The 15,353-nt window shown below is 57.5% G+C and overlaps 1 protein-coding gene across 10 annotated transcripts in view; it reads left to right on the forward strand.

The window, feature by feature from the left end:
* The first annotated feature begins 1,771 nt into the window (after positions 1 to 1,771).
* Positions 1,772 to 15,353, forward strand: part of SLX9 (SLX9 ribosome biogenesis factor) — a 48,867-nt gene continuing 35,285 nt past the window's right edge. For 5 of the 10 annotated variants that reach the window (XM_067035249.1, XM_067035246.1, XM_067035252.1 and 2 more), the window contains exon 1: positions 13,643 to 13,801. In XM_067035249.1, the coding sequence (XP_066891350.1) occupies positions 13,722 to 13,801 (80 nt within the window). In that variant the 5' untranslated portion in view covers positions 13,643 to 13,721. Of the gene's footprint in view, positions 1,977 to 7,033; positions 7,143 to 13,642; positions 13,802 to 15,353 lie in introns of those variants that run through there. The other 5 variants (XM_067035245.1, XM_067035248.1, XM_059065389.2 and 2 more) reach the window with 3 other exon arrangements.

A 15,353-nucleotide genomic window follows, 5' to 3' on the forward strand; every position in this document is an offset into this window, starting at 1 on the left:
GCGCGACAGAAGAATTAACTCGCGCCTCCAGCACGGGGGGCGTGGCCTGTCCAGAGACCTCCGAGGCCGCGAGGTCCCGCAGGGAGGCGGACGGCACGTGGGACGGAGGAGACACGGCTGAGCGCTGGGAAGGACAGAACGCCTGAGGGAGGGGTCCTCCCCTGGAGGCCAAGCCAGGGGTAGCCTTTCCGCGGCGATCATGGCCGTGGCCGCTCTGGGGAGGTAGGGGCCTCCAGTGAGGAGACCAGGGCAGGAGCCCAGGTGGGGGTGGAATTTGGAGGGAGTGATAAGGGGGCTCTCGGGTTGGATGTGACAGGGAGAGGGGACGCTGGCCAAGGTGACACCTCGGTTTGGGCCTTGGGCGGCTGTGTGAGAGCCCGTGCCGTTTCTTCTGAGGGGGAACATACTGCCCGGATAGTGGGGGCAGGTTGGGATGGGAACCAAGAATTCCACTTTAAGATTCCCTCAATTTCAGGTGGTGACCCAGAGAGAGTTCGGGGCTGCAGATGAAAGTGTCAGGGTAGCAGGGTGTGGCCTGGTCACACAGGTGGATGAAGGGAAAGAGAGGGAACAGGCCCCAGGATTTTAAAAACTCATAACAGATCCATTTTGCAGCAGTTGGACGTTCTTTTCCTTCTATTGAGAAAGCATGGGCTGTACAGAAAATGCAAAAAGCAAACCCTGAAATGGAGGCTGCCCTGCAGGCCTTTGGAGCCGGCCAGGGGCCCAGCTCACTGGGGGTCAGGCAAGGGAGCAGGCCCCCAGGGCAGGAGACGAGCCCAGGTCTCCCCGCCACAGACGGCTCAGGAAATGAGGCTGGCTGGAGGCAGGGCATCCAAGTGCGTCGAAGATCAGCCCCAGTGATGCTGGGGCCAGCAGAACAGAGCTGCTTCTGGAACGCTGCCTAGTGCCTCTGCGCCTGCTACCAGGAGGTCGTTCTGGGATGCCAGCTGAGTTAGTGCTGCGTCTGCATGCACCCTGGCAGCACGTGTACCCAGAAGTCATTACCTCTGTGTTCTCCTTAGGTCTGACGGAACCAGAGAATGACTCGTGACACCCCTTAAAGAAGTTGTAGGTGCCACCAGATGAGTGGGGACACGAGTGGGTGGTGGGCTTGGCCTTCTCCACGCTCCAGAAAGCCTCCCCAGAAGTTCTACTAGTCTGGGTCACAGCCAGGAAACAGGTTCTAGCCAAAGGAAGCTGGTCTGGCAGGCGCTGGTCAGACACCCAACCTGGCCCTGGGCAGGCGGTGGTGATAGCAGGGCCACTGACAGAGTCGGGGTGCCGAGCCTGAGAGCTGGCTTCTGGGGTTTCTTCCAGGGACATTTCTCTCTGGCCCCAGCCCAGATCCTTTATGTGAAGTCGCCCCTATAAATCCTGGCCTGATGCCTCTGAGGTGTTTTAATAAGTATGGGGTTTCCTTTAGGGGTTCCCCAGTCCTCCGATTCTCTTCCTCCCCTCAGGGCGTTTTTCACAGGCACAAGCAAACACACTCGCGTGTTTCAACAAACTTGATCCCCTCCAGCGCTGTAACCATCATTCTCCAGATAGCTGGGAGGTTGCGTGATTCCAGCAATTAGCCACACCTGCCCCGGGTGGCGGGGCGGAGCCAAAGGCGGGACGAGACGCGCGACCCCGCCCCCACACCGAAGCCCCGCCCCTCTGTGGCCCCGCCCCACTCCTCTCTGGCGCCTCGCGGCCGGCGCGGTCAGAATCGCGGATTCCAACCCCCGCGGCTCTTGTTTCCGCCGGGCCGCCAGAGCAACGGACCAGCTTCCGGCAGCCTGTGCCGCGTGTGCTCCTCGGCTTCCGGGCGGTTGTGGGTCTCCGCCGCGGACATGGGGAAAGTGAGGGCCCTGCGGTCCCGGGTGCACAAGGCTGCCGTGAGGCCCACGGGGGAGGCCGCGCCCGGCCCCGCGCCCCCCGCCCGGGAGGCGGCGTCTCTGCAGGCCTCGGCTGGCGGAGTCGGGGGAAAGGTAAGCTGGGGACACCGCGGGCCGTGGGAGCGGGGAAGGGCTGCGGGTGGGGGAAGGGGGCCGCGGGCCGGGGTCGGGGCTCCACACTTTGCGGCCTCGGGGGTTCCGGGCCGGCTCCGGCCCCGCGTGCTTTGTGGGCGCCTTCCTGTCGCACCCGAAGCGTCCCCGCGACCCCGGGACCGGCCTGGGACTTGGCGGAGTTTACCGCGCGGCCTGCGGGCCTTCGTGGTCCGCGAAGTGTCGTGGCCTCTGTGGACCCCGAGGCTCGGCTGCTCACGTGCGCGACGGCCTGGGAGGCGTTGACTTGCTCCGCGCTTGGAGTTCTGCGAGGGAGGACCAGAAACCTCCCATCCCCACGTGTAGAAATGCTGCGCGAAAATGGCAGAAATTCCTGTGCATCGTAGCTGTGTTCTGAGGAAAGGAAAGGGAATTCCCAGGATTAACGAAAAAAAACGAAGAGCAAACTGAAGAGACCCTGTACCCTGTAGCAGTTCCCCCCGTCCCCCCATCTTACCTTGCCCTAAGCAACCACTGATCTTTCTGCCTCTGTTCGGCACATTTTCTCTGGATGGAATCGTGGCCTTTGTGTGTAGGCTGTGGCCTTTGCGTTTGGCTTCTTGGACTTAGCATAGCGTTTTCAGCGCTCATGCAGGTTGTATGGTGTGTATCAATGCTTCATTCCTTTCTGTGGTGGAACAGTGCTCCACTGTTTGGTTAGACCATGTTTTGTTTATCCAGGTGCTGACCCTGGAGCTTCCTGGAAGCATTTACTGGTGTTTGTAACCAAGGGGCTAGCACCCGGACAGTGGACAAAATCTTGCTGGCTTGTGGGGACTGTGGCTTTGGATCACTAATGCTAAAGAGAAAAGCCATGTTTGTTAAGCATTTGCTGTGTGCCAGGCACTTTACTTCTTCATAACAGCCCCAATCCTCATTTTGCTGAAATGAGGCAAAAACTGAGAGTTTAAAGAAATTACCAAGGACATTCAGCTGCTGATGGAGGAGCTGATGTTTGAACCCAGGATCTGGCATCAGTGCCCTGGTTTTCATAAAAACTTCATTGGGGTAGAATTCATGTCATAAAATTTACCCATTTAAAGTGTACAATTTAATGGGATTTTTTTTGGTATATTCACAGATTTGCACAATCACCACTACAGATTTCAGAGCATTTTCATCACCCTAAAAGGAAACCCCATACTTATTATCAGTCGTTCAGTCATTCTGGCAACCATGAATCTGCTTTCTGTATATATATGCCTCTTCTGGATGTTTCATACAAAAGGAATTATACGATATGTGGCCTTTTGTGTCAGGGTTCTTTCACTGGGCATGCTTTTGCAGTTCATCCTTACAGTACTATTTTTGTAGCATCTGTTTCTTTGTTGTCTTTATTCTTTTTTGTGGCTGAAAAATATTCCATTGTATGGGTATACCAGACCATGTCACATTTTATTTATCCATTCGTAAGTTGGATAGTTAGGTTGTTTCAAATTTTTGGCTATCATGATAATACTGCTGTGTACAAATTTTTCTGTGGATGCATGGAGTAGAATTGCTAGGATGTATGGAACTCTATGTTGAACTTTTTGAGGAATTGCCAGATTACTTTCCACAATGGCTGCACCATTTTAGAGTCCCAACAGCAATAAATGAGGGTTCCAATTTCTCCACATCCTCACCAACCCTTGTTATCATCTGTCTTTTTGATTATAGCCATCCTACTGGATGTGAGGTGGTATTTCATTGTTTTGATTTGCATTTCCCTAAGGGCTAATGAATAATGTTGAGGATTTTTTTCATGGGCTTGTTGACTGTATATTTTTGGAGAAATATATTCTATTCAAGTCCTTTGCCCATTTAAAAATTATGTTGATTGTCTTTTTGTTGAATTGTCAGAGTTCTTTATATATTCTGGACAGTAAGCCCTTATCAGATATATATGGTTTGCAAATACTTTTTTCACTTATGTGAATTGCCTTTTTACTTTCTTGATATTGTCCTTGGAAGCACAAAGTTTTTAATTTTGATGAGGTCCACTTTATCTTGTTTTCTCTTGTTGTTTGTACTTTTGGTGTTGTGAAAAGTCAAGGTTTAGTTGAAAAGCTCAGGGGAGTCTGAGCAGAGTTTGGTCATGGAGAGACTTTTTGTCAGTGGCTGTCCTTTGCTGGCTGGCATAGGGCTCATGATGTACATCAGTATTAATTCAAGTGGAAGATGGAATCTTCACTACTGTTTAACTCCATTCCCTCTTATCCCCTTGTTGTGCTGTTATTGTTATGTATGCAAGTTGTGTCCAAATATGTTACAACCCAACTGTAAGTTGTTACAATTATCCTTTCATAGCTAGTTACATGTTTACCTTTTCCAGGCCTCTTGTTTTGTTTTTGTGTATTTGAATTACTGTCTGGTATCATTTGCTTTCAGCCTAAAAAACTTTATTAGTATTTCCCATAAGGCAGGTCTACTAGCAACAGATTCTCTCAGCTTTAGTTTATCTGGGACTGTCTTTATTTTACCTTCATCTTTGAAGCATAATTTTGCTGGATATAAGATTCTTGGTTGACTATAGTCTTTCACCACTTTTATGTTATCCCACTGCCTCCATTGTTTCTCATGAGAAGTCAGCTGTTAATCTTATTGGGGTTCCCTTGTATGTGATGAGTCATTTTTTGCTGCTTTCAAGATTTTCTCTTTGCTTCAAACGTTTTGACTATGATGTGTCTTGGGGTAGATCTCTGTGCTTGTTCTGTTTGGAGTTTGTTTATCCTACTTGGAGTTCATTGAGTTTGGATGTATAGGTTAGGGTTTTCCATCAACTTTGGCAAGTGTTCAGACATAATTTCTTTGAATACTTTTTCTGCCCTGTTCTGTGTTTCTTCTTCTGGTACTTCCATTACATGTTCATAGGTTGGCATGGTGCTCTGAGGCTCTATTTGTTTTTCTGCAAGACTGTTGTGTAAGGTTATTTCTATTCATTTTTTTCTGTGAAGCTCTGTTCTTTTTCTGTCTTTTCTTCATATGGTACAATTTCTATTGATCTTTCTTCATATTCACTGATTTTTTTCCTCTGCCAGCTTAGATTTACTTTTGAATCTCTGTAGTGAAATTCTTCGTTTTGATTAATGTACGTTTTTACTCCAGAATTTTATTTACTTATATATATTATAAATATAGATTATAAAAAAACATATATATATTTTGTTAAGGTATGCAGTAGGGGTTGAGAATCATTTTTTTTCCCCATATAAATGTCATTTTGTTTCCACATAATTTATTGGAGTTCTCCATTAAATTATCTTGGAACTTTTGTCAAAAATCAATTGACCATATATGTGTGGGTCTATTTAGGGACTCTAATATGTTCTGTTGATCTGTTTGTATATCCTTACAGCAATGCCACACTGGATTGATTGCTGTAATTTTATTTATTTTTTTCTGGTTTTAAAAAATTGAGGGCTTCCCTGGTGATGCAGTGGTTGTGAGTCTGCCTGCCGATGCAGGGGACGCGGGTTCGTGCCCCGGTCCGGGAAGATCCCACGTGCCGCGGAGCGGCTGGGCCCGTGAGCCGTGGCCGCTGAGCCTGCACGTCCGGAGCCTGTGCTCCGCAAGGGGAGAGGCAGCAACAGTGAGAGGCCCACTTACGGCAAAAAAAAAAAAAAAAAAAATTGAGATATAGTTGATGTACAAAGTTATATAAGTTACAGGTATACAACATAGTGATTCACAATTTTTAAAGGTTGTACTCCACTTATAGTTACTATTAAACATTGGCTGTATTCCCTGTGTTGTGCAGTATATCCTTGTAGCATATTTAAGAATTTTATTTTTGAATGATTTCTGTCTCTTTACTGATGCTCTCTGTTTGATGAGATGTTGTCATCATACTTCCCTGTAGTTCTTTAGACAGGGTCTCTTTTAGTCCTGAGCATATTTACAGTGGCCGCTATGAGGCTGTTGCCAAGTCCAACACGTGGGCCCCTCAGAAGCAGCCTCTGTTGCCTAGGTCTTGCTTCCCAGTTTCTTTGCACTGGTCCTGCTCTGTTGTTGTTGAAAACCAGATGTCTTAGGCAGTGCATGGTGGCACTGCAGGGGCTTGATGCTGTTTACCTGGTCGTTTACTTGCTCACTGGCCTGGCTCCGGGCTGCCGTGTGACTCAGGGTCCGCTCTCCGCCAGTGCGCGGCCTCCCACCTCCCTGCTCCTGTTTTTTCTTGGCTTTATCTCTCAGCCTGGCAGCCTGAGTCAGCACAAGCCTCTTACTGGTCAGACTGTGCTTAAGCCCCCACGGCCACAGAGATCTTTGCCCTTTACTGCCGACTACGTGTTTGTGGCTGGGAGGCTGCTGTCATAGCTCAGGGAGCTGATGTTTTGACCCACCTTCACAGGGACTAGTGGCTTTGCCATTCTGTCTGGCCGCTCCTGAGCCAGTGCAGCCTTGAGCTCACACCACCTCCAGCCTGCCATGACGCCGCTTCCTGGAAGCTGCCCCTGGGCCAGGGCGGCTTGCTGCCCGGCCAGCGTCTGCTCAGAGGTTGTGCCTAAGGCCCCGTGTTACTGACGCCCCTTCCAAGGCCCCCATCCTGGAGCCTGGACCCGAATGAGCTGGCCAGGCCTGGGGGGCCGGGGCGGGGTTAGCACAGCGTGGTGGGCAGGGTGAGCTGGCGGATCTCGAGATCTGGATGCGGGGTGAATGGGGTGGGGAACAGTGAGGTTGCTGAGGTGGAACAGCGGCTGTGAAAAGGGAGGCACAGTCGGAAGGTGGGAGGTTTGGGGGAACCTGGTTCCTCTCCCAAGGGCTCCTGAGTGTTGAGGGTGTAATTCGTACTCATCACTGATCCCGCATCTGGTCTCAGAGGGTCCCGCAACCAGGATCCAGGCCTGTGGGTGGTGAACTGAGGCTGCAGAAAGGATGTGGCTTGAGAGCTCTGGAGTCTGAGATGGGGTGGCCTCGGGCTCCTCTCCCGCTCCCGCTCTGCGAAAGCCGGGGTCCGGCCCTCGCCGAGGGGTCTCTGAAGACACAGAGCAGGTCTTAGGTCTCCTCTGTTTCCATTGCAGGAGTGGGCTTTCACGAATGCCAGTGTGTTTGCTGGGACCACGATAGACCCCAGCGCCTTGGTGCAGAAGCTGGACGTGGACCCGCGGAGCAGCGCCTCCGTCAGGAGAGGTGAGAGCCAGCAGGACGGACCTTAGGGGCGGTGCCAGGCCAGCTTCCGCGTGCTCGCAGGCATGGGCCAGAGCAGATTGCAGGTTCGCCTGGACGCTTCTAAGAGATTTTTTTCATTAGTGGAAGATTTTAACGACGTACCAAGCAGAAGATGGTATAAAGACAGCCCATGCTCTGTGTTCAGCACACACGGTACTGGGTTATTTTGAAACAAACAGCATTTCCCTCAAGAATTCTTTAGTAAGTGTTTTTAAGAGCTCTTAGGAAAAAAGACATAAACGCGCCTACAAGGCCATTATTACACCTAAAGTAATTCCTTATTTCAGATAAATGAAGCAAAAGAATCTCCCATCTTCGTGATTGCCTCAGTCAAAACCAGGTGGGAACCAGGGTGCGTTGCAGCCCCCTCTCGCCTTTTCCTTCACGTGCTTATCATGTGGGGGAGGTCTTTTTTCCTACTGCGCCTCCCCGACGTGGGGCTTTGGGGTGTTCGCAGCTCCAGCGTCCCGTCTGGGCTGCTCCTGGAGGAGGGGAGCGGCTCTCCCGCCCGGGGTGGCCACACTGCCGCCACTTTCCGGAGAGCAGCTTCGGGCTGCACATTTACGGATGAGCCATTGAGAAGAAGAGCGTCTGTAGCCCTGTGGGGAGCACTCTGGCCTCCAGGGCAGGGCTTCTAGGCCTTTGGCCTAATTTTTATGCGTTTCCACGTACAGTTTGTAAACAGCTGTTGCAGTTGTAAGCTGTAGTTATTTCACAGGTATGGCTTCCATCGAGCATCTCCCATGAGGTCATGGTGTTTGTATCGTTGCTTCGGATTATTTTTTTATTTCACTGGGGAGATTATCTGAATCTCCTTGCCATTCCTTGTATGTTGAAGCTGTAGGGAGGGAAGCCTTCTCCCCTCTACCCTCCTAGGTTCTTAGGACCCTGCAAGTTAGACTATCAAAGAGAGATGAACAAGAGAAAAACAAATGACGACTGTGTGCGGGTCACATCACATGGGAGAAAGCTTAGTGGTGGTGAGAACTTGGGCCTCTGTCGCATCTTAGCGAAGAGCAGTGATGCTGTGGGCTTCCGAGGGCAAACCGCGGGGGGGAAGAGGTGGAGGAAGGTTCACGCAGGTCCACGTGGTGCCGGCTCCAGTGTCCTCGTGGCCGTGAGACTTCCTCGGAAGAGGGGACGCGTGGCAGTCCTCATTTCAGAATTTTCCGTTTCTGGTCAGGTAAGGGAAGTTCTGGACGGCTTCTCTCCGCACCTGCTGATTCTGCTTGCCTCCAGGCCAAAGTAATCCTGACCTCCAAAGTGGTGTGTCTGTGGGCACCATATCCTCAGCCCTCAGACTCTCCTGCTCTTTCTTGGGATGGACCCCGCAGAGCACATTGCAGCTCTGGCTGCGTGACCTGCCTGAGGGCTTTCCCACGGGGGGTGCCGCAGGGACTTGCCTTCGTTTGGGTGGGCAGGGTGTGCCTGGGGGGGCCGGAGCCGTGGCAACTCAGGTCCCTTTGGTGACCCACATGATCAAACAACTTTCTGTGTGTTCATTGGTTCTCTTATGGTTTGTGTACCGGGCAGTTTTGATGGCCTTTCTGGCCAGCACCAGCATCCCTGGGGTCCCATCCCAGACGTGTGGAACCCTGTTTTCACACCCCCCCCAGGGGTCTCCGATGCTGCCAGGTTCAGGACACTGGCCCAGAGCCGAGTGGGTCCTGCCTCCCGGCTGCAGGAACGTAGAAGCCCCGCATCTCCTCTCGGTCCTGAGCTGTGATGGGCTGTCATCCAGATCTCCTGGTCAGCCTTTGCGGTTCTGATCTGCGGGACTGCCTCGGTGTGCGGCAGGCAGGACTCAGTTACCCCTGAGCCTTCACACTGAGTCTGAGGGGTTTTAGAACATTCCAGGCCGCCGCAGACGGCACTGGCTGCCCGGAGAGCCTGGCCAGCCGCAAAGAGCAGATGTCACTTCCCAGCAGAGGGGGCACTTAGAATCTGGGTGGTGTGGCCTGAAAACCACAGGGCTGTGGAGGGGAGACAGGGAGAGAAGGAAGGAAGTGTTTGTTTTCCTTTCTCAGGCGGCCTGTGGGCTGCGACCGTGGAGGAGAAGGAGCAGCTGAGGAAGAGGGCCGTCACACCCACAGGCCCTAGAGACCCTAGAGACCAGGGCGCAGCGCGCGGGGCCCATCACACCCACAGGCCCTAGAGACCAGGGCGCAGCGCGCGGGGCCCGTCACACCCACAGGCCCTAGAGACCAGGGCGCAGCGCGCGGGGCCCATCACACCCACAGGGCCTAGAGACCAGGGCGCAGCGCGCGGGGCCCATCACACCCACAGGGCCTAGAGACCAGGGCGCAGCGCGCGGGGCCCATCACACCCACAGGGCCTAGAGACCAGGGCGCAGCGCGCGGGGCCCATCACACCCACAGGCCCTAGAGACCAGGGCGCAGCGCGCGGGGCCCATCACACCCACAGGGCCTAGAGACCAGGGCGCAGCGCGCGGGGCCCATCACACCCACAGGCCCTAGAGACCCTAGAGACCCGGGTGCGGCGTGCGGGGGCCCGTCACACCCACAGGCCCTAGAGACCAGGGCGCAGTGCGCGGGGGCCCGTCACACCCACAGGGCCTAGAGACGCTAGAGACCAGGGCGCAGTGCGCGTGGGCCTGTCACACCCACAGGCCCTAGAGACCCTAGAGAACAGGGCACAGCGCGCTGGGCCCGTCACACCCACAGGCCCTAGAGACCAGGGCGCAGTGCGCGGGGGCCCATCACACCCACAGGCCCTAGAGACCCTAGAGAACAGGGCGCAGCGCGCAGGGCCCATCACACCCACAGGCTCTAGAGACCAGGGCGCAGTGCGCGGGGCCCATCACACCCACAGGCCCTAGAGACCCTAGAGACCCAGGCGCGGCGTGCGGGGCCCGTCACACTCACAGGCCCTAGAGACCCTAGAGAACAGGGCACAGCGCGCGGGGCCCGTCACACCCACAGGCCCTAGAGACCCTAGAGACCCGGGTGCGGCGTGCGGGGGCCCGTCACACCCACAGGCCCTAGAGACCAGGGCGCAGCGCGTGGGGCCCATCACACCCACAGGCCCTAGAGATCCTAGAGAACAGGGCGCAGCGCGCGGGGCCCGTCACACCCACAGGCCCTAGAGACCCAGGCGTGCGGGGCCCGTCACACCCACAGGCCCTAGAGACCCAGGCGCGGCGTGCGGGGCCCGTCACACTCACAGGCCCTAGAGACCAGGCCGCAGCGCTCCGGGCCCGCGGGGAGCAGCCGGTGGCTAGGGGAGAGGAGATGGGGACTGGCTAGCCCCCCAAAAGCAGCCAGACCCCCGAAAGCAGCCTCTCTCCAGCCAGAAAAGTGTTGTGTTTTTATTAAGGATATTAGAGTGTCATAATATACAGAAAATTAAAGGAAATTTACAGAAGGAGAGGGCCCGGGCTCTGGGGCGCAGAGCTCATAGCGCTGGCTGCCGTGAGCTCTGTGGTCTTGCGGCTGGCAGAGCTGTGAGAACCTCAGTTCCCCGGGGGACTGGAGGAAGTGGGTGGGCCACCTGTGGCCCAGCGCTGCTGATGGAGGTTGTGGGGCGTGTGGTCCCGAGCGGGGCCCTTGGCTGCTCACCTGTAACGGGGTGATACTGGTCCTTACGTCCTCAGTGCCGCTTGCTTTGGGGTTCAGATGAGTCAGTAAACGTGGAAAGTGGGGAATGGCACCTGGGCCTGGCTTCCTTAAGTGCCCGGTGAAGCTGGAGGAGTGATCGGCCACGCGTCGGCCACGGCCACGCATCCCGTTGAGCGAGGCCCTCTGCTGGCTGAGGTGCCCTGGTTCTTGGTGGCAGGTGTCTTTCACCATACCCACGCCTCCCTCTCCAGCTACTCTTGCGTTTTGGGGTTCCTCAGACCTGCCTCCTGATTGGCCAGTGCCCTGGATCTCCTGGGTGATGGGCCTTGTGGCTCCCCTGGGTTTGAGCTGGGACCGGTGGCCCGGGGCGGAGGCAGGTCATGTGGAAAGTGGCATCCGGTGACTCAGCTCTGCTCAGTGACCTGCTGGGCTGTGACGGCGAGGGCGCCTGTCTGCCTGGATGAGCACGTCCTTGCCCTGGGCTGAGGCGCAAATAGCACTACTCCCCGCGTCCCTGGCCACTGTGCCCGTGTGGTCCATGTGGTCCCAGAGGAACCTGGTTGTGGGTCCCCCCCGCTCCTCGCCCCGGGGTGGACGCATGTCTGCTGGACTCCCCTCCCAGTGCAGACCTGCGCTCACACCCTCCCCTGCAGCCTGGACGCAGTGGGGCCTGGTCGACCCCTGGTGGGGGGGCTTGCTGGCGGCATCTCTTTAGCTTCCACGGGGAGCCTTTGGGAGGCCTGCTGGCCTAGGAGCCAGGTCTGCCCCCCCAGTTTTCTTTCTGATTCCAGGCAGGGGCTCTGAGCTTCCTGTGGGGGGGCCACTGGGCTCTGCAGTGATGGGCCTCCCCGCCCCCCACCAGCAACAGAACTCAGCTTCGCCCTGAGGGTCGGGCCAAGGCCCACGGATCCGCAGGACCCGCAGCACCTGCCCGGGAGCGGCCTCTCAGCTCCTCCCCATCCGGACTGGAGGGCGGGTGGAGGGCGTGGTGCGTGGCGACCCCGCCCCCGCCTGGGGCTCCAGCATCCTGCCCGGCACAGGGCACCACCCCGCCAGTTCTGCGTCCTTTGTGCTGTGGTGTTGCGGGAAACAAGCCCGCTGCGAGCTCAGGAGTGAGCACCTGCGCTGCTGGCAGCCCTCCCCCTGTGCCCTGGCTCGGGCAGCCCCGGCCCTTGGACTCAAACGGGACGGGAGTGGGTGGAGGACGGGCTTGGCTCGGGACACGGGAGCAGAACAGGAGGGAGGGGGTGGCGGTGGCAGCGCACCTGCAGGGGCTCTGGGCGGAAGAGGCTGGGGAGTGACCGTGGTGAGTGGACAAGCGGGCCTCGGGGCCCCGGTGGAGGGGCTTGGCCTTGGGGTCACCCGCCTTCATCTCCCGTGGGCTGTGCTGCTGAGACGCCCCCTTCCCCCACCCAAGCAGAGAGCTCTGCCCCGACCTTCCCCTTCCCTGCGGCCTGGGCTTCCCCTCGCTGGCGGACTGCTGCCGTTTCCTGCGGAACTCGGTTTCCTCCGGGGCAGGTGCTCAGCAGAGGGCAGCAGAGCTGCGTCTGTCTTCAGGCTGAGCCCAGACCTGGAGCGGGTCCTGCCTGGAGGAGGAGAGGAGGCTTGGGAGGGCTGACCTTGGGGTGCAGAGGGGACCCGCTGTCTTTAGGGACTTCTGATGCAGCTCCCCACTGAGGGACTTGCCCCGCCTTTCAAGTCAGGGCTGTGACGCCGGGGCTGTGATGCCAGGGCTGTGACTGAATAAGCCACTTAGAGCTTTACTAAGCTTTACTCATCTCCACCTGGCCCGAGTGTAACAGGAACAGGAAGAGTCAAGGCCTGGAGGGAACTGCTGCTCCGTGGAGACCCACTTTGGCCAGGGGTAGTTCACTCTCCCCTTGGCCTCCCTGGCCTCTTGAGGCCACTGAGGGGAGTCCTGGAGGTCTCCGGTGGGCAGCGGCATTTGCGGGTCTGGGAGCTGGGGGATCCTTCCTGGTCTTGGCCGTGGTGCCCGCCGTCCTCTGTGGCCGCAGGCTCTGAGCACCCCGCGTGGGGCCCAGGCGCTTGCCTCCTGGCCGTGGGGGGAGGCCCTGGGAGGGGTGCCCACTGTCTCCAGGGCTACCGTGACGAGCGGGGCCTGAGCTCTGTGTGCTCGGCCAGAGGACGGAAGGCATGGGCCCCTGCTCTGGGCCCGCTGGCAGCTGGGGGACAGGAAGGGCCCCACTGCTGGGCTCTTCTCACCTTGCTCTGCCTGCGTTGAGCCCATTCTTTTGGACGGACGGAAGCAGGGAAGGGCACAGAGGAGGCTGCCTGCGTGGTTTGGGGAGGGAAGGGTTGGGGCCCTCGGGCCGGCTCCTCCTCCTTGCAGGACGGGGTGCTTCCTAGCGCCTTCTTCCCGGCTCTGGACGGGCTCTCGGCTGGTGGGAAGCGCAGGGGATTTGGCCGCAGCGTGGCCTTGTGAGGAGGCGTGTGTGGATGGGCCCAAGGTGCCCAGGAGCCAGGTGCACAGGGACCCCAGTGTCCCGCAGCGTGCCCTGCACCCCAGCTCTTGTGCTGTTTTGTTGCAGGGCCCAGCAGGAAGGGCCGGTCAGGACCACGGGGGGAGAGGTGGATGGTCACTAGGCTTATGGCACACAGCACAGGGCACAGGTAGTCAGAGAGGAGAGGTGCCAGAGCACTGCCGGAGTCTTCGGGCAGGAGGCGGCATCTTAGCCGGCAGCAGGTCCCCAGCGGCTCAGTGGGAGGGCCTCGAGCAGCGTCTCTGGAACGGCTCCCTGCAGCGTGGAGTCGGTTCCAGTCGCTGGGCTCAGGGGTCTCTTTAAGGAACAACGTTTGTCCCGGGAAGGGGGTCTGGGCTTTATCAGTTGTTTCTTCCGTTTCAGTGACGTACGTCCCCGTCAAACTTCTCATCTAAGGTAATGCTCTCAGTTCATCACTGAGACACTTGCGGTCCTGCAGCGGACGTTTCAAAACAGCTGACATGGAGGTTCACATTGGCCACTGTAGCTCCATTTTGAACCGCCTAACGTGTCTTCACAGCTCACGTGTGTGTCACACGGGGTGAGTAGGAATCGCAACACAGAAGAAATCGCATCGTAACGCTCGCGCTCCGCCCGCCGCTCCACTTCCCTGTGCCGCCGGGCTGAGCAGTGAGAGCCCCGTGCCCGCCCCACCCGTGCCGGCGCAGGGGTGGCTGAATTCTTGCGTGGGGGGAGGCCAGGCGGCCTTAGCAGGTGTCCGCGGGCAGACGCGAAGTCCATGTAGTGGTGAACGTTTGCGAAGTGCCCATGCCCGCCAGATGTGGGGCTCAGGGTGGGCTATGGGAGTGGCCCAGCAGCCCCCCGTGTCCCCTGCCAGTGGCTGGAGCACCCCTATGGACAAGGGGTCTCCCTGTCCAGCTCTAGGACCTCTCTCGGTGCCTCCCTCTCAGGGCCTCAGCTCCCAGTGTTGCCACCCACCTCTGTGTGGCACCCCCGTGGCCTGGCTCTAGAGTGGGCTGTGGCCCTCCTCCCACTGACAGGTGGGACCTCGGGCCCTCAGTCCTGCAGAGTAGCTGCCTGGCCCACCCTGGTCGTCCCCCTTCATTCTTCTGAGGGCGGACACGGGTGGGCACTGACGTACCCGAGTGTACTCTGCGCACTGGCCAGTGCCAGCACGACAGGTGGGGCCTGTACCCTGCCGTGGCTCACACTGACCCCTGGAGCTGTGACATGACAGGCGTGTTGTGTACCCCCGCCCCAGCTGTGCTGCACTGCTGGCGTTCGGGTCATGGGTGCAGGAGGCCTCAGGTGGGCCAAGGCCCCAGATCTCGGTGTGGGCCAGGGTCCAGACCCTGGGAGCGCTTGCGTGCGGCGCTGGTAGGGCAGGCCCTCTGCTGGCCTGTGCTCCGTGACGGCTCTGGGCTCCTGTCTGAGCTCCTGGCTCCACGGCAGCTGAGCCAGTGCCTGGGTGGATGCCGAGTCGTCCGCACTGAATGGCCACGGGGCCCCTCCTTGCAGCGCAACGCGCCCCTGGCAGAGACTTGAAAGTTAGGGACCAGCCTCCTGCTAAAGTTACTTTTGTAAAAAACAACATTTCATAGTTGAAAAAGCAGGATGTACACGTTGTAGAAAAGAGAGAAGCGACATTACAAGTAAAAGCTGTTCCCGTGTCCCCACACGGACCGTGTGTCTGAGACCCATCCCGGCGCGCAGATGCTCCCTGGCCTGGGTGGGGCTGATGGCACCCGGGAAGGGGCTGCAGGCTGCTCTTTGTCTAGACGGGGCCCCTCAGGCGGGCAGCTCTGTGAGGCTGGGGCCCCGCTGGGGGGACGTTGGCCTGGTATCGGCCCTGGCTGTCTCCCATGCGGTGCACGGAGTGCCTCTGTCCTGCGCTCCACACACGGGCGGGGAGGCCCTCCCGGCCTCGAGGGGGCCAGGTGCTCCTCCCCAAGCCGCCCGCGTGGGGTCGGCGATCTCTGGGATTGTGTTCTCGGGTCCGTGAAGCCGGGCTGGCTGCCGGCAGGTGCCCCTCCTCTGTTACTGGGTGGGGTGGCCCGAGCACCTTCCCTGTCCTCTCCTGCCATTCCAGAACCTTCCTCTGAGGGGGAATACTCTGGTCTTTGGCCTGTCCA

Source organism: Kogia breviceps, chromosome 5 (assembly GCF_026419965.1).
Source record: "Kogia breviceps isolate mKogBre1 chromosome 5, mKogBre1 haplotype 1, whole genome shotgun sequence".
Taxonomy (NCBI): domain Eukaryota; kingdom Metazoa; phylum Chordata; class Mammalia; order Artiodactyla; family Physeteridae; genus Kogia; species Kogia breviceps.